Raw genomic sequence first — 18,675 nt, 5'->3', positions numbered from 1 at the left:
AGGATCATAGGTACACAACTGTCATTTTTTATGAAGGTATATAGTTTTGTGTCCCGAGGAAAAACAACGTTTCTGTATCTGTGTCGGTGCCACGTCATCCAGGTATTGACCGACTAGTTAGGATATCAGTACTTTTCCTTTAATAGAGTCAGCCTGAGTAGTTCCGTTGTTCTGATGTTCTAACTGTTTGATCAAACTAAATCTATTGTTATAGAAATTAAGGAGTGCATACGTTCGGGAGGACCATACTATTACACGGTTCTTGCTTCGCGGCGAAGTAACGACGCTTACAACTCACGCAATTGCCGTATATTTACGACACGTGTAAGACACGTGGCATTGCTTGGAACATCTTTTGATGCCAGAAGAGAGAGAAGCAGAAGAAACGGAAAGGCGTTTGCTTTTGTCTGTGTGAGTGAGAATGAAATTCAAAATTAGGGTTTATAATTCCAAGAACTCTGCTTTGTTGTTTGGAGCAATTGTGTTGGTTTTGTTTTGCGAATTAGGGCTTTGCGGCGACGTTGAATTTACGAGAATGTCTACTCTTCCTGGAGGGATTCGTGATTCTGAGGGATCTGAGAATAGCTTAGATATTGAAAATCTTGGGAAATTTGCGGTCGAAGAACACAATAAGAAAGAGGTTTAAATTAAAAAAATCCTTAATTAATTTATTTATTTAATTATTATTTTCTTTGAAAGATTGAGAAATCTAGGTTTCTTTGACATTTTATGTGAAATTTCACATTTGATTCTTAGTTAGGTTCTAAGATTTGTCTGTTCTAGGGTTCTTATTTCCCTTTGTTGATTTCTTACATGTTTTTATTTCTGCACAATTTCTTTATTGGTGGGTGAGTCGACTCAAGGATAGTCCGAATCGTTCGAATAGTTTGTTTTCTTGTTTTTTTATTGATCCATAATCCATGCTCTTTTGCATTTTAAATTATTTCTTATTTATTTTTTATCAATCTCTCTATCTTTAAAGTTTCATTTTTTTGATGAAAAAACAGAGAAATTTCGGTTTCTTTAATATATTTTATTTAAATTTTCACATTCGATTCTTTATTGGGTGGTAAGATTTTTCTTCGTTAGGATTTCTTTATTGTTTCGTTGAGTCATTTTTTTTATATATTATCGGTCCATTATATATATATGGGGATGGATCATGGGACATATGTAAAAACAATGCAATAATAATAAATTTTTGAAGAGGTTTTGGATTGAACTGATTTTTTGTGAGGATGATCTCTATGATGAGAAGATCATCTTAAAAAATTCAGTCCAATCTGAAACTTCTCACCCCATCAAAAGTGATTTAGAATGTGGACCGTCCATTTTTTTACCAAAAATTTGTAAACCACTTTTGATTTACAAGTGTCAGATTGAGCTGATTTTTTGTGACCATGATCTTCTCATCATAGAGACCATCCTCACAAAAAAATCAGCTCAATCCAAAACCTCTAACCCATATTTTGAAAAACCATTTTACATATGTCCCATGATCCGCCCCCTATATATATATATATATATATATAAAATTATGGGTTTTGATTCAGAAACTTGATTAATACAATCAATATTCTTCGGTTTTTTCTGTATTTTATTTTTAATCTATTTTTTCAATCTTTCTATGTTGAAGGTTTCATATATTATTTTGGTAAAATCTATGCTTCTCTCTTTAATATATTTTTTGGGGAGCCCTTTTTTCCTTTTGGGTTCGTTTAATTAGAAAAAAAATCTAGAATTTTTTGTTGTTAGTTTCTATTGATGTTGGAACTTATGTGCAGAACTCGCTTCTCGAGTTTGCAAGGGTGGTGAAGGCGAAGGAACAGGTGGTGGCAGGTACCATGCACCATCTTACTCTCGAGGTGATTGATGCCGGTAAGAAAAAAATCTATGAAGCCAAGGTATGGGTGAAGCCATGGATGAACTTTAAGGAGTTGCAAGAATTCAAGCATGCCTGTGATTCGCCTGCCTCAATTACTAATTCTGATCTTGGGGTTAAGCAAGGTGACTTTCTATTCTAGAACTCAATTTTTCATTTTTGAATTTGTAATTTTAATATTTGATCATAGAAATTGATATTTAAGAATGTACATCATATCTAGTCTCTCTTATTTATTATGCTTCATTGTGAATTCATTTGTATCATAGTGACAATCTGGGAAAATTCAGCAAGGGAAAATTTCAAAAAATAAATCGTCAAAATTGGGAAAAAATATTAAAATATTTGTAACTTGACACAATATTTATCAAAATTACAAAAATTCTTATTAAAATAAAATTTAAAAATATATTTTTTCAAAGTTTTGTGAATAAGTCGTGATTAAATCGTTGATTGAAAGAAGCACGAATTAATTGTGAGTTTTTCAAAAAAATGAAGTATTTTCTCACTATGATTTATATATCATGTTTTGCATGATTATAATTTGTGGTAGTAATACTATGATCATTTGGAATGGGTCTGAGCAATGGTCCACAAATGTTTTGATCCGTCAAATGTTTTAACTTTTTAAGTTAGAATGGTGGCAATCATGAATTAATGAGTCCTCATAGTACCTTTCTGTTAACAAATTCTTTGTTGGGTTGTTTACCGTAAATTTTGTCCATGAGTGATTTATTAGGTACTAGCTTATGTGTTCATACAATATTTTACATATATTTGTAGATTAATTGATCTGTATTATGATATATATCGTAGACTGGATAGATCTTTTGATGTTCTCAAAGTTTACTTTCCGCTTTGTTCCTTGTTATGCACTAAAGGCTAAAGTATTAATAAATAAATAGATATTCTTTCGGCTATGTGAATGGCTTTGTAGTTGAACTAGGATTCATTGGGGAAGGTTGACTTGGGCTACATTGGGAGATCCAATTGAGTGTTGCACAGTTCCATGCAACAGGAGGTAGCCATGAGAAATACTGTGCTTGTTGTCCTTGTCCAACCCGACATTAGCAGTCTGGATACCCATGTCTCAGAAGAAAAAAGAGAAGTCCTTTTCCTCTGTATTGTATTGATGGTCTTATGTGGCGTTAGGCTTAGGACTTTTAGAGGACCAATGTTACAACGAGACTTGTTCAGATTGACATGTTCTTGATCGCCAAACCTACATTCGTTTGAACACTCCATTCCCATAAGTAGCACTCACAAAGGTGTTCAGTCACATTTTTTCCATTTAAGATTATGATCTCCGTTTTCATTCTAATTCTGATGCGGTCATTAAGAATTGGGGTTATCTGCAAGTCAAGAGGAAGGGTATAAGGAGTTGGGCTCTACCTCATATCGAGGTTGGTTGAGCATTCAAAAGTTGGAATGTTCTTTTGGTGTTACTTTTATTTTGGTGTAAGCTTAGTTCGGAGTTTAAGGGTGTATTTTTTGTGGACTTTGTATTTAAGTGGGACTCTTTATGTGAGGACTAGATGGCGTTGAGCCTGTTTGCATGTCTCTTGGGTTGGTCATCTCAACTGCCTAGAACACTCTCTTCTTCTCTTTTTGAATAAAATTATACTTATAAAAAAAGGATAATTATGTGGCCGAAGCATTTGCCGACTTAATGGTTATTTATTTTCTTGGATTTCGACTAGGAGAATGAGTCCAAGTTAGAGGTTAATCATCATTTTCTTGGACTTTGATGAGGATGGGTATGTAAGCCCCTACCTGCCTTGTGGCACTTGAGGTGACATTGGCGATAAATGAACTTATGAAGTTTTCAGATGTTATTATAATCACCATGAGATATAATCTCCTTACGGTTGGGTGGGGTTTCACTTACTTACGTAGCATACAACTTCATTTCCTGTAATCTCCTGGTGTTCTTGTTCCCCTTTCTTCCTACCATGGAAAGACATTGAAATCATTCCGGTTAGAAGGAAAAAAAGTGTTATCCCCCCACTCACCTATTCTCTTCCATACCTATGTGAAACATGGTGCACCAACTTCAGGTCTTCTTCATTAAAATTCAGAAAAACTCTTTTTTACTAGTTAGGGTTACACATGGTTTGTGTCGTTTCTTATTGAAGGAAGAATACTGTTTCTGCATTATTTTTTAGTACTAGTTTGCATCTATATTTTGCATACATGAACCTGTGTACATGGGCCATGCGGAAGTGTACTCGAGGTTTGGAATTCCTTGGTTGCATGGCTCCCAACCACCTCAGACTGACCAATTTTTATAAATGCCATGCCTTGAGGATCTGTCCTAGTAGTGATAATTGGGCTGGTCATGATGTTAATCAGAAGGTCACGGACCAGGGTGGCGAGAAGTGCCCTCACATGATCCTATAGTCCAAGATGCTGCAAATCATGCTGTGAAGACTATCCAACAGAGGTCTAACTCATTGGCCCCTTATGAACTGCTAGAGATCCTTCTTGCCAAGGCTGAGGTTGACATTTTCCACTACTTTCGTATTACAATTTTTTTTGTCATTTATTCTGTTACGATCTTTTTCACCCCGACAAACTGTGTATGTTTTTTAACCTAATTATCTATCACTTAGGGATATTAATATTTTATTATGTTGCTCTTGTTGTGCCAGGTGATTGAAGAGACTGCCAAGTTCGACATACTTCTCAAGGTGAAGAGGGGAAGCAAGGAAGAGAAGTATAAAGTTGAAGTACATAAGACTCATGAAGGTACCTACCATTTGAATCAGATGGAGCAAGACCACTCTTAGACTCTTGTAATAATCCTCCTTTGGTATGTTAAACTTATGGAGTGATACTTTACTACCTATCTGGGACTCGGTGCTGCAAGCCTTATAATTATGCCATCGAAGAATAATCTTGTAAAAACTATAAATGCAGCTTATATATGTATGCATATGCCCCCTTTGACATGAGCTTCAAAAATCCAGTTTCTAGGATTACAGGAATGATTGATGTGGCTATCGGTATATCTGCTTTTGCCCTACCTAATCTTACTACGTAGTTCTGTCTGGTGGATTGCAAACATCATTCCTCTGCAAATTGAGCAGAGTGGTGATAGATAATTCTTGGTGGTTAGCTAGCTTGGTTCGCAAAATAGTAATAGTTCTCCCCTAAAAAGTATTTGGATATGCTTCTTTCTCAGTCCATTTTCTCAAATATATATATATATATAAATTGGAATAGTTGGATACATGGCGCAACATGGGGCTCTGCTGTTGTTAGTGGCCATGGCTTCTCATTTAGAGCAATCCCAAGGGAATATACAAAATGACTAGTCGTAATGGTTAAGTCGTTCCATTTTGGATATTCAACTCAAAGGGGTGTGGCGTCCCAACCATACACTATCCAAAATGGTTATTTATAAATATTTTTGACATTATTTAATTCAATACGAAATGGAGATGGGACAGTGCATTGAAAAGATAAAAAATCTAAAATGACGGTAGTGAAAATCTCTGACCATTGTAGAGAGTGATTTGGATAGTGCATTAGAGAGACAAATTTTGGATTTAACTATACAAATAGCAGTTGAGAGGGGATGGAGAGTGCATCAGGCTTGGATTTCCAGTTCGTTTTTTATTTTTATTTTTTCGCTCTGACAACCATAACACAGCTCTAACAATCCAGTTGATCCAATGGTATCGGTTGAAATATTGAGAGCATGAAACCAGTTATGCAATATAGCCAAGGCAGGGCTATTATTGGGCTGCTGTTTTTTTTTTTTTTTTTTTTTGTGCGCGTGTGGGGGTGAAGGTAGCGAGGTTCAAACCTGGGATTAATGAGCGTTCTTGAGCCAACCCGAATTATAAATGACAACTCAGCATAAATACCATATGAATGAATGACACACCCTGCGTCACCTTGGAAGCCAAGTTTATTACTTGGGGCTGAGACATTTTTGCACTTTAATTTGTTGTGCAGCTAAACCAATAGACTGATCCAATTTTTAGATTATTGATCACAGTGTGGAGTTGTTAAACAAATTGAATGATAAGGATGAACGAACGTGCTTGCGAGAGCCATGAAATATATGACTGAATAAATGTCCTCCAACCCCATCTTCTCCAACAAAGATTGTTTAGTCCCAACAGAACATTATATTTAACCAAAAAAAAAAATACAAAGAAGATGATGATTCCTTTCGATGAAGAAATTCTAATTCTAATTCTAATGGGGTGTTAAGTTGAAACACATGAAACAAATATCCGAAATGCTCTTGTTAGTGAAACTATAAAGAAACATATAATACAAATCCTAGAGAGGCCCAAGAAAACCCTCCAAGCCTTTCTCTAGGTGTGGAGCATAATTTCATCCTCACAATTTGTTTGTTTTTCTTCTGTTGATGATCCCTAAACTCCCCCTAATCATCTTTCATAAGAGAGGATATATTATCATTATCTACTCCCATGTATTTATATTAAGAGTAACAACTGACTTGACCTGTGAGCTTTGAATCTGGGTTATCCTTCTTCGTCATAATCTTCTTCATCTTCATCTAATGTTCTATTGAGTTGAGCAAGCTGAAGGGGATCAATGGCCATCTTGTCCATGTCAGAGAGGGACCAACCAGGATATTCTTCGTGCTTCATCTCAGGAGGCTCCTTTGACATGGCAGGAGGGGCGACTACTGTCGCCGCCATAACTGAGGTATCCCCATTCTCACGTAAGTCCACATTCAGATCGAAGTTCCGCATCATTGAGTTGCTGCTACTACTACTGCCAACTACTGTGCTCTCCTTTGACTCTTTGCCATCAGTCCCGATATTTGGCATTTCAGGGTTTGGGTTCAGCTTGTCATGCTGAGGAGACAAGCCTGGATCATCTTCACATTTGTTAAGTTGGGCATTTTCTCTTTCTATAGCTCGGCTACCTCGCCCACGACCTCTTCCTCGGCCCCGTCCCCGTCCTCTTCCGCTGGTACTGCTGTGGCCCATCTCATGCTGCAACAAATACCCACCCATTAACAACTTATCTCACACAGAAGAAGGGCTGTCAGTGGATTGGATTGGGGTTGATTTAGGACTGACCCAATAAGAATCCGATTAGATCCATGACTGATCCAATAAGGATTGGATCGCGCGGTTTTATCAGAACTCTACTAAAATCCAGATCCGTTCCACTAACAACCGAATCGGGTCAAACCCGATTTTATATACAAAATCTAAGTGAACTTCTACAAATATATAATATAGTTTATATACTTCCTAACATATTATCGGATCGGGCCCTAATAGATTAGAATCCGTTATCGGAATCCAAAACATCGATCCAGACCTGAAGTTATCGGATTGGAGTTTGGGTCCGATCCGATCCATTGACAGCCCTCCTCAGAAGATGACTTGAAAACTATCGTGGAAAAAGAATGTCTTACCGTTCTGCTCCTTTTAGTCTCCTCGTCAGTGTCGTTATCTTCTTCATCTGCCACTTTTCTAGCAAAAGTCGAAACAGTTTAAGAAATCCTATACTTTCTGCTTAATTCTGAGGAGAAGAAAATAGAAATGACTACTTAATCTAACCTTCTCTTTGCAACAGTTCTATCTTCAGCAGCAGCATCAGAGCCACCTATATCTGGAACTTTGCTGACAATTTCTCTCAGGAAATCGTATACATTATATCTTTGTACACAATGTTTTCTGTAATTTCATAGATATTTTAGTTGGATCAAACTTGGCAATTATAAGGAAATAAAAAAAATAAAATTATCATACTAACCAAACGAATAAAGAGAGAATTATCTTGGGACTTTTCTATTATCCAACTAACACATGGCATAGGAATTGCTACACAGGTTTCCTAGGAAACAGTTTCCAAAAGGACATCTAAGCTGCACTCATCGGAAAATTGTCTCAAATATCATTCTCCAACAACAATCTCTCCCGCCAAAGCTCCAAAAGAAAAGAAGAAAAAAAAGGCAAACAAGTGCGGGAATCCAAATTTAAGACAGAATTCACGTTAAGTTCTTTTGAGAACCCCCCAAAAATGCCTAAATGAACTGTCTTCTCTATTTTTATTTATTTGTTTGTTTAGAATAGTGGAAGACCAAGTCACAACAGAAAAAATTCTAAAGCAACTTATCACTTACAAATGGAATGAACTCATAGTCTTCGCTCCTCTTTGAAGGGTTATCTCATAGGTCCGATCGCAGAGATCTTGCAGAAATAGTTCCAATGCTTTAGCTGCATGGGTAAAATCCAGTAAGGGTTAAACTAGTAAAAATTATCAGAGGGCTGGTTGCTTTCCATTTCTTTTCTCTTTATTTGAAATGAACAAAACTATGAACATTGTGGGTATCGAAAAATACTTTGGAGGCAGCTCATAAAATACTAGAATTTCAAAAGTATGGAGTGAAAAAAGGATTCAGACAACAAAGTTGAAGCTACTCACAAACTAAAAGGGGCACTGCCATCGCAATCTTGCCAACATCCTCATCTGCTTGCATTATCTTTTTAATTCGTGACTGCCAAAAGAATATTTTTCTTCATCATGCAACATGGCTAAATGTTGGGATATTAGAATCTATTATATTACCTAAATTCATGTCTTAACATGAAATGCAAAATACAAATGGATCATGCATATGGCGCACATATGATTAGCTTAGAACTAGCAGAGAGGGTCAAGAGTTCTGTGGCCAATAGGGCCAAGTGTAAATGTGCCTATGAGTATGAAGGCATTTACAATTTCATTGGGTGAAAGTTCACATGTGTGCGAAACCATTAGGAATCATTTTCTTATGATGTGTCGTCGGCTTACTTAGTAGAATGAATGATGGTGACCATCAGGCCAAACGCAGGTGGCATTCGTGGCCCAATCATCTGTGATCAATCAAGAAGAGTGATTGCAATCATCGTGGTCAAGCCCATATGGCCTCCACAGTTGGTCATGTGAGCTCGACCAATCAAGACATATAATAGTGACTTCCACAATAAATGATAAGTCACACTGCCATAATCCAACGTTAATATCCAAATCCAAATTCTGAACTCATCAAAAATTAAATTCAAACTGAACCACACCCATTGTTTCATACTTCCAACTTTTCAAGTTGTAATCTATTAGAACAAAAACAACAAGAAGAGTGGAACAACTCTTAACTTGAAAGTCATAGCAACACTCTGAATAAAAGAAGAAACAGAGGAGTAGGTTCAGCATAGAGAGAGATGGAAATGGGGGGAAAACATAAAAATAATGTTAAAAAGAACAAAACAAGCAGAGTTGGAGTTTCCAATTGATTAAGGTCGTAAAGCTTACGGCCAACAGGAAACATGCAATAAAATTAGTAAAACCTCAATGCGTTGTGCAATGGTATAATCTACAACTTTCATAACCAAAAAGGTATGATAATGTAGAACCTCCTTCATCTTTTTTTGTGAATGTTAGCTCGTATCCTATACATAAATTTCCACTCTTACATACAATAGTATGCCATTTGTATCGATTCTTGAAATTCAATTTTCAGGAATTTATAATACTTCTATCACCATGTTTTGGTCAGAGATCTTGAGAGTGGTTCTCTAATACCTTTCATGTTTGGTGTTCAAATGGGACAAAATTGGAACAACTGTGTCTTTGGGAGGGGTTATGGAAGATTATCCCTTTTTTTATTATTTGGGTCTGGATCTATAAATCAGGGGGTTGAACGTGAAGAGGATATTCATGTGTGAAGTGCCAAGGTAGAAGATTCACTGTGAAGCAATAGTGGAGGACTGGCAATGCATAAGGGGAATAGGGACTTGGTTTAAATCATCCTCTGGACTATGAAGATGATAATTTCTCCGAGGCCAAGGCCCTATCATGGTTATTGGAAAACATAAGGAGCATATGACACTTGGGAATATCAAACGGTAATGAGGATAATAAGGCAACCGTGCTTTTTTAGTAAGGGTGCAACTTGGTTCAGTTTGGGCCAAATCAGAACCAAACCATCATAGGTCAGTTTGGTGTGGTTCGCTTCTATGGGTAGCCAATATCCTATAAACCTACTTGGAGGCAACATAATTTTAATGGAAAAACATGATTTCATATATATAATAAGTCATTAATTTATACATTAAAAAAATGTCAGTAATCTAACCATAAAAAGTCATTAATCTATGACCTAACTCCTAAAAAGTAGTAATTCATTAAGGATTCAGTTCTCGATTTGGTTCGATTCTATCTATACAAGCCTTGAACCGAGAACCTAACTGAATTGATTGGTTCTCCATTTTCTTAACCCAGAACTGAACCACAACTTGTTCCAAACCGAACCAAACCAACCCAAAGCTATCGGTTTGAACCGGACAAAGTTGCACGCCTACTTTTTAGAGATATTATTACTAACAACAAAAATGCCGCAGGAAGGGAGAAGATATATACAAAAAAAGCCTTGGGATTTTATAAAAATCAGACGTGACTTTGGAGAAGTGAGGGTTGAGAGAATGTGAGAGCAGGATATAAACGGGTCTTTCAGATTTTTGCAAGGACTGAGGACATGTGAAAATGAGTTATGAGACAAGATGGTAGTTACATACCTATACGTGAATTAAAATGTTATAACAGACACGACTTAATAACTGTAAGGATTATTAAACAACGATACAACTTTTTTATGGATAAGCTGGACTTGAACCCATGACCTCCAAGTTATTTTACAATATAACAAACCAACTGAGCTATGGATTTAAGCCTTATTACACATGATAATACAAAAAAGAGAGGAAAAAAAAAGAAGTAAAATGCATCCCCCCCAAGACTTACACCTTAGTCCTAAAAAAAAGAATAAAAAAATGATTAAGCCAAAAGGCTTTCTCAGCCTCAAAGCCTTTTTGGAGAGTCCTGCCCTAAGAAGAGCCTTAGGGAGTAAACCTCCAATGACTTTAAAAACTGTGTTAACACAATATGTGGGTACATTGCTGGCATTCAAAACCCACCTTCGACCTTTGAGTGACTACGCTTACCTAGTGGTAACACTAAACATTTTGAAGGTGCCAGCTTAGTACCCTAGTGAAGTCTATAAGTTGAAATACTAGAAAGTAGAAACATGGGATCAAAACCTCCTTCACCTCCTTGCCTACCCAGAGAAAAAAATACAGGGACAAATAACAATAGACTCACGTAATCTTTGATAATGTCAATAATTGCTTTAACACACTTCTTTTTAGTACGACTGGCAAAAAGAAAAGAAAATATGCTAATTCTTTTTATATACAAATGAGGTAAACAAAAGATGTACAAAATGATTTTCTTCAAAACATCATTTCTCACTTAGTCGCTTCCACTATTTTTTTCTTTTAATTCTTCTCAGCTCTCAACAGGTTTACATTTCTAAAAGCATTGCACACATGAAGTTGACTTCGGCCACCATCATCTTCCACTTTATCGATGTCAATGCCCTTTTCTCACCACCAAAGGGAGATAAAAATTTGAGATCAATGTTCTATTCCAAAGTGAAATAATTGGCTATTTGCACCCAATTCACTGTCTTGTTTTTTTTTTGGGTGGGTGGGCGGGGGGGTTCATTTAGACATGTACTTCCACATTTTGGCCAATATAAAGATATCTCTGTGTATTCAAACTGATGACATACCCCCCTCGGCCTAGTTCTTCTTCTCTGAGATTAACATAAATGACCTGAATGCTCTCATATTCAACCTCCTCTAACCAAATCCCTTTGATTTTTTCCCAAGACCGGTCATTTCTGACTTTCTTTCACCTTTGTTTTCAGCCAAGATTCTATTTTCTTCAAGCATCAAACCTCAAAAAACAAGATATAATTTTGGAGAAGTGGGATAGATTTTTGGCGGGTAGAAAAATTAAAGGTTGTTTACAAAACATTGAAGACAGTGGATCAAAGATAAGGTCGAATAGGTTAAAAATAGTTTACCTTAAGAGTTTATCTCGAGTACAACTCTATACAATATAAAAAAAGCCATACATATTTTGGCATAGAAAATTTCTTGGTGGGGGTCCATGTAGTGATGGCTTTTGGCCCATTGATAGGCAAGCAGATTAGTGGGTGAAAGCAGGTTCTGAACCTAAGTTTTGTCAACTCTCACATACCTTACCAACTTAGCCAGCTTGCACTTCAAAGATGTGTCAATGTATTTAAACATGTATTTTTTCTATGAGTACTCAAACTCAGTATGATACTAATTAAAAATGTACCACCAATGTTTTTTGAATAAACAAGAATCCCTCTTTAAAAAGTCCTTTTGCAACTAGGCAAAATAATCAAAGAGAAACGAATTCAACTCTTCAATATGCAAAAGACCTCCATTCAAGAGATAATCCTCAAACAATCACAAGTCAAGTAAAAGCTACAGTAAACTAGACCAATGATGACTTGCACCGCAGTAAATCTAAGTACACATCAGATTAGATGCCAATCGAATTTATAATACTTACCACATGTAGCTAGAAAGATAAACAGGTGGACATGGCAAAACCACACTTTCGGATGACAATTACGAGGAATAGCATTAAATGACTGCCTAAACCATGATTATGGCCGAACAATCTCTGTTAGATGCTGAAAGAAAAGAGGAAGGGAGGGATTTCCTCAAGTGGCTCTCTTATGAGATGTTCTATTAGACCCCAGTTATGGTAAGAATGTGTTGAGCTCATACTAAAGGGGCACAAAATTTGAAGTTGTGTGTCCACTCCATACTCCAACAACATTTATTGCACTATGCTAGAGACGATTTTCACAATCATGTGCTAGTGTTTGATTACTTTAATGTGAATATTAGCACATAATCATCAAAATTGTATCTGGCATAATACAATCTCTTTAGTTGGGGTTATAGAGTGGACACATACACCTACATGGCCTATACCTTGGTCAAAATTGTTGCATACGCTTTCTCTTAAAACCTCAAGGCTTTTTTGGAGAGATTTGCACAAAGGAGTAAGCATTTTCAACATCTTTTTGAATAATATGTAAGCCCATGAGGAAGATAGGCTTTTGCTAAAAGCTTCAATGACTTTTTGGAAAGGCTCACCTCAGAGCGTAATTCTCTAACTAGGCCTGTCAATGGACAGTCAAAAATCCGAATTCATATTCAAAATTTCGGATATCAAATTCGAATTTGGACATTGTTTAAATATTCAAAATCATTTCGGATACGAATTTGGATGTAGCAACATCTGAATCCGATAAAATCTGATTACATTGTCTTTCTTTTTAATAGCTTCTGGAAGTCATTTAAGTTTTAAGAGGCTATAAGGCTAGGCTTTTGCTAGGCTATCAATTATAGGTTAGTGTCATCTATGCTATGTTGTCACTGTAATCAATTTTTTTTTTTTTTTCAATTCTAGACTATCAATGATAGCTATCTGTCATCAACTTTGAATAGTCCTTCACCTATTCACCTTCAGCTCTACTCCACCAAGGCTGCAAGAATAGAAGACGACAAAGAAGATTAAAATGAGAGAAAGAGAAGGACTAGACGATCAAGATGAGTGAAAGAGGGAGGCTAAAAGAAGAAGACGACAAAGAAGATGAAGATGAAAGAAAGAGAAGGGCTAGAAGAAGAAAACAAAGAAGAAGATGAAGATGAAAGAAGGAGAAGGGCTAGAAGAAGAAAACAAAGAAGAAGATGATGATGAATGAAAGAGAAGGATTTGAGAAAAAAATTTAAGGAATTTTTTTTTGGGCACATGTTGAAGACAAATCAAGGGTGGAAGATGATTGGGTTTGAAAATCAAGGATGTTTTAATATTTGAATCCAAATCGGATATTATCTGATATCCAATAAGTTAAACGGATTCAAATTCAGATAATGATTATGAATATCTGTTGGATTTCAGATTTTGATTTCAATATCAGAATTTTTTTGGATTCGAATTTGGATATACCTCTATCCGATTCGATTCGAATTTGTATCCATTGATAGGCCTATCTCTAACACCTTCAAAAACATTGGCACAATATGTGAGCACCTGGTAGGCATTCAAAGGACTTGGTTTAAAAAAACCCATGTCCTTTGACTGGTCTTGCTAAATATAGGCTTACTCAGTGGTTACACTAAACATGGGTTCAAAACCCTCCATCGCCTAGTTGCTAAGGTGGTAAGTTAGAAAAAGTCTAAGTTGCAATACTAAACATGGATTCAAAACCCTCCATCACCCACTAACCAATCCAAAAAAGAAAAGAAGAAACTATAAGACCCAATAAAAACATTGATGCGGGACACAAATCAAGCCAACAGTCACAGACTCACGAGTTTCAATGGAAATTTTAGAATTATTTATATTGCAACTTGTTTGGGCATAGAGTTTTTTTATTTTATTTTATTGGAACTAGTTTTAGATTATTTGATTTTTTTTTCTCTTTTAATTATTTTAGAAATCCTATAAGAGTTTAGGTACTATTCACGTCAGTTTTCTTCAGACCTCATTTTAAGAGATAAAAAATTGTCGCATTGGGTCATTTTTATACCATTTGATAGGTTATTCAATTACTTATCCAAAGAGCCCAAGATTTCGTAATTTCGATGAGTTTTGAGAAAGTTACGGCCAAAATACCGACGAGGTTTCAATTCTACACATAATTGACTTCTCAATGTCAAAAAGGTTAATTTTTATATAATTTTATGATTAGGGTTTTGAGTCTAGCCTATATATTTGGCTATTATAATTTGTTTTGTTAAGTTGTATGGAATAAAAAGAAATTTTGCAGCTTTTCCAGTAATTGGAGACCATCCATCTTGGTGTGCTTCGAAAAAACCCTTGGTGCGATTCCAAGGTACAATCTTCTTCTCATATTTTCCATTTTTTTTTTCTTGATTTTCTTAAAATCTTGCATTCTTGATTCTTGATTTTTTGAAACACCCTCCCAAATTCTTTAATCATCACCCCACAAACCTCAACCTTAACCATTTCCCAAACCCTATTGAAAATATCGTAATTTGTAAAGCTACACCAAGCTAGACCAATCAATGTTTTTAGACGCTAAGGCATGAGGCAAGGCATGAGGTTGACCAACACCTCGAGGTGTAAGCCTTAAGGCGTAAAGCATAAGCCTCACATGCATGATATTTTTATAAATAATAGAATATTAAAAAGTTAAAATTGTGATAGTCGTTGTATATTATAAATTTCAAATCCACACATGGAATTTCAAGTTTAATCCATAACAACAAATAACAATATAAAGTATTATTACTTTATATTTTAGCAAAATAGAAATATTTTGTATTTGAATAGTTAAATGACTCTACAATAACTAACTATTTTTTATTTAATACAAAAGTACAATTAAATATTATTTTTTCACAAACTTCATCTATATAATACTAAATGGTAAATACTACAAAAAAATAATTTATAAATTAGCTTAACTCAACGATTTTCTTTTAGGTGCATTATGGTTTGCGGTGTAAGCTTTAGTTGCTTTAAGATTTCAACCTTATGCTTCAAGGCATTTTTAATGAACCTCATCTTGAGGCACACCTAGAGGCGTAAGCCTCACACACCTCTAAAACCACTAAGACCAATAATCAACAATGACTTAGAACCATTGTAAATTCAACCTACACATCATATCAAATACTAAAAAAATTAACTCTAATACTTACCACTTGTTACTAGATAGACCACAATATTAACAAGGCCAAATGTGAGATAATCTAATAAATTCAAAAACCTTTTGATGATGCGTGAGAGAAAACAAAATGGCATCAAACGACTGCCTAAACCATGAAAATGGCCGAGCAATCTCCATCATAACAAAAGAGGGAGATTTCATCAAATAGCTGAATGAGATGCTCTATAAATCCTCAATTAGGTAAGGATGCATAGTGCTCATAATGAAGGAGCAGGCAATTTGAAGCTACGTGTTGAATTAAAATGATTATACTATGCTAGAGATGATTTTGACGATCATGTGCTAGTTGTGTTTGATCACTCATGTGAAACTCTCTCTCTCTCTCTCTCTCTCTCACACACACACACACACACACAATCATAGCTCACCACTATGCTCGCCTACAACAAAGAGAACTACAGGCATGCTCATGTATCACTTCGTGCAAATGTGGGCTATTGGTTTGGCACAATCACACATGCCACACTCTTAGCCTCTCACTTGACTATCCTTATCTTGGAGGGGAAGTAGTCCAAGGCTCTCATTTAGTTATCCCTATTGAGGGTAGAGGTAGCTAGTGAGTCCCTCAATTCCCATGGTCACCAAATCCTCTATAAGAACCCCCATGACAACAACAACATCATCATCATGGAAGATTGAGTTGCCAAAAATCTGAGGAGAGCATTCAACCATCAATTGTAAATCTTGGTTCCCCATCAGTGTGAACCTATAAAGTGGCCCTTGTCGGGGCATGAGGTTGGATAAGTCCGCATCAGTGCCAAGTGGCATCATATTATGGGTCTATGGGTCACTTCACCCCTTGTTGGCCACGACTCTCGTGCTTTAAAAGGCCAGGTACACAAGGCACATGCTCGAAATGAAGGCAGGCGTGTCCCTGGGATTAGTTGGACTAAGTCTGGATACCCGTGGGTAACTGTAATTAGGAAGTAGTTGTCGTTGTATCTCTTCTTGAGGACTCCTTTCATCTATAAATTTTATCTTATAAAAAAAATGCAGAAGCTGACATAAGGGTTCTTCAATTGATGCCTGCAACAAATATGGATTCCAAATAAACAAATAAAACACATAAAATCCCCACACTTCTACTAATAACAAGGCCCAGAACTTTTTCTCTGACCAACAACAACAAACCTAATAACCCTTAATCACAACAATCTAGGTCAAACCTATCCAAAAAAAAAAAAAAAAAAACTAAAATAATCAGATCACCGAAACCCATCAAAACCCTAAATCCACAATACGCATCACCAATATCACCCAAAATAGGTTAAATCGATCAAACACCACTGAACCAGCATCAACAAACCACAATACAAAAGGCAAACAAACATCAAATTAAGGTCAAAAATCAATCAATCAATCAAATAATACAAGTTAAATTTACAGACAAAGATCGAGAGAGAGAGAGCGTACGGCAGGAAATCGGGTGTCGAGCTTCTTCCTCATGGCGTCGTCAGATCGAGATCGCAGAAGAAACGGATTCGCAGACCAAACAGTCCCTTTGCAGTTCTAATCTGTTATAAATTAGAAACCCTAATTCAGATCCGATAAAATTCTACAGAGAAGATGGAATTTTTTTCGATTTTGTTAGGTTTTTCAGAGAGAGGTGCATCGCCCGATACGTTATTTTTCGGACCTAAAGTGAAATACGAACTTCCAATACGTTTTGACTTTCCTTGCGACTGTGTGACTATGGAACGGTTGAGATGGAAAGATAAATAAAGGTTTTTTCTAGGGATTAGTACCCAGAAGCATCACTGAGGAATATTTCCCCATCTTAGCTGCGTGTTATACACGTTGCAGAAGTTACTTGCCACATGTACACTGTCTGTAGAGGGTAGACTTGGGGGCGTTTGTCTCCGATTCTAGAATCTGATTCTGTCAATAATCGGATTCTAGAATTCGATGCATCCTTTGGTTTGGATTATTGACTTGATTTTTTCATAATCAAAAATCAAAATTATGGAGAATCATAAATAATTCTCAGGTTGTTTCTCCTGATTTTCACAAACTATCCACTTATAGGGGTAGAACCAAGATTTTTTTTTGTGATTAGTACAAACAATTGTTAATGGTACAATTGAAGAGTTTGAAAATGAATGATTTTGAAAGAAATTCTTAGAGAAAAAAGGATATATAAGTCATTTTAACAATAGTAATATTAATAATATAATTAAGAATAATAATCATAATAATATCAATATAATTACAACTTATTACTGGTAAGGAGAGTTTCGACATTTAAATAGTAAGAGATGTGTGGAGTGGGGTTCAGGGATTAATTAGAAATAAAAATTTTACTAAATGGACTATTAAGAGAAGTTCTAAAATTTAAAGACTAATTAAAAAAATTCCCTCCTTTAAGTAATTTTCCCTCAAAATTATATTTTTATTTATTTTAGATATGTGTTTTGCCCTTTAAAATCTAAGGGTTGTTGGATTGCCAATTTGGCAATCTATTTCTCAATGACTCTTACTAAGATTTGAAATCTTACTAAGTTACAAAGGAAAGTATTTTATCTTTTTCTTTTTGTAAGTCAATCTTTCTAAAAAATTTCTTCATATTTAATTGATGAATAATACTAAACTAACTCAAACATATACTCAACTACAATGATGGTGGAATGTGCACATAATCATAGATTTTTTTTCCTTGTGATCTCAAGTAAAAGCTATGGTTTGGTGCGCATTCTATGTTTAGTTGAGTGGATTTGAGCATTTTTTTTTTTTGGTCAATTTAGCACTACTCTTAATTGATTTTTAAGTTCTTTCAATTTTTTTTCATTCTCTCATCTCATTTGTTCCTTTTTATCTTCCCTTTTCCTCACTAATGACCTCTTTAACCTCATACTTAAAGAATCAATTTTAAGTATAGTGGTAAAATCTCTTGTATGACTATATGAGTTCCAATAATTTATAAGTAAAATACATTATTATCCTAAGAGAGCGAAAAGGAGCAAGGATTTTCCCATTCTAAATAAATTAAGAGGGGTTAACACTAATATCGCTAATACCATTTTTTTTTCCTTTTTGTAGAGATATTTTCTTTAACGCACCTCAACGCTAGCTTCAATTGTGATTTCACCTCTTTATATCGAACCAGGTTATCGATATAATACATGCAAATATCCTCTGAAATTCAAGTTAGTGCCAAAATAACAAA

The 18,675-nt window shown here is 35.6% G+C and overlaps 2 protein-coding genes across 3 annotated transcripts; one reads left to right on the top strand and one right to left on the bottom strand.

Annotated features, from left to right (window-relative positions):
• The first annotated feature begins 372 nt into the window (after positions 1-372).
• Positions 373-4,836, top strand: LOC147400572 (cysteine proteinase inhibitor 6-like). Of its 2 annotated transcripts, none has more exons than XM_086446262.1 (4): positions 373-640; positions 1,785-2,007; positions 4,238-4,380; positions 4,534-4,836. In XM_086446262.1, the coding sequence occupies exons 1-4, from the start codon at positions 422-424 to the stop codon at positions 4,669-4,671; spliced, it is 723 nt and encodes a 240-aa protein (XP_086302388.1). In that variant the 5' UTR covers positions 373-421; the 3' UTR covers positions 4,672-4,836. The 2 variants fall into 2 exon arrangements, with proteins under 2 accessions (XP_086302388.1, XP_086302387.1); XM_086446261.1 differs by having other exon boundaries at positions 375-640; positions 4,235-4,380.
• Positions 4,837-6,126: 1,290 nt separating this feature from the next.
• On the bottom strand, positions 6,127-17,198 carry LOC147400571 (uncharacterized). The gene is made up of 6 exons (XM_086446260.1): positions 16,926-17,198; positions 8,309-8,381; positions 8,007-8,100; positions 7,441-7,557; positions 7,296-7,353; positions 6,127-6,864 (listed from the first exon to the last, which is right to left on the bottom strand). The coding sequence occupies exons 1-6, from the start codon at positions 16,956-16,958 to the stop codon at positions 6,385-6,387; spliced, it is 855 nt and encodes a 284-aa protein (XP_086302386.1). The 5' UTR covers positions 16,959-17,198; the 3' UTR covers positions 6,127-6,384.
• Positions 17,199-18,675: the final 1,477 nt, after the last annotated feature.

The sequence above is a fragment of the Akebia trifoliata genome, chromosome 6 (genome assembly GCF_017979445.1).
Source record: "Akebia trifoliata isolate Shusen 1 chromosome 6, ASM1797944v1, whole genome shotgun sequence".
NCBI classification, from domain to species: domain Eukaryota; kingdom Viridiplantae; phylum Streptophyta; class Magnoliopsida; order Ranunculales; family Lardizabalaceae; genus Akebia; species Akebia trifoliata.
Note: the sequence above shows the minus strand (reverse complement) of the source record. Positions and strands in the feature narration are given on the sequence as shown.

What these genes read in the sequence shown, in the direction of transcription:
- LOC147400572 (XM_086446261.1), top strand. Translation starts at nt 422, where the DNA reads ATGAAATTCAAAATTAGGGTTTATAATTCCAAGAACTCTGCTTTGTTG. An exon ending in AAGAACACAATAAGAAAGAG is followed by an intron (nt 641 to 1,784) that starts GTTTAAATTAAA and finishes ACTTATGTGCAG; the next exon opens with AACTCGCTTCTCGAGTTTGC. An exon ending in TGATCTTGGGGTTAAGCAAG is followed by an intron (nt 2,008 to 4,234) that starts GTGACTTTCTAT and finishes GATGTTAATCAG; the next exon opens with AAGGTCACGGACCAGGGTGG.
- LOC147400571 (XM_086446260.1), bottom strand. Translation starts at nt 16,958, where the DNA reads ATGAGGAAGAAGCTCGACACCCGATTTCCTGCC. An exon ending in TCGACACCCGATTTCCTGCC is followed by an intron (nt 8,382 to 16,925) that starts GTACGCTCTCTC and finishes TTCTTTTGGCAG; the next exon opens with TCACGAATTAAAAAGATAAT. An exon ending in AGAACTGTTGCAAAGAGAAG is followed by an intron (nt 7,354 to 7,440) that starts GTTAGATTAAGT and finishes GACTTTTGCTAG; the next exon opens with AAAAGTGGCAGATGAAGAAG.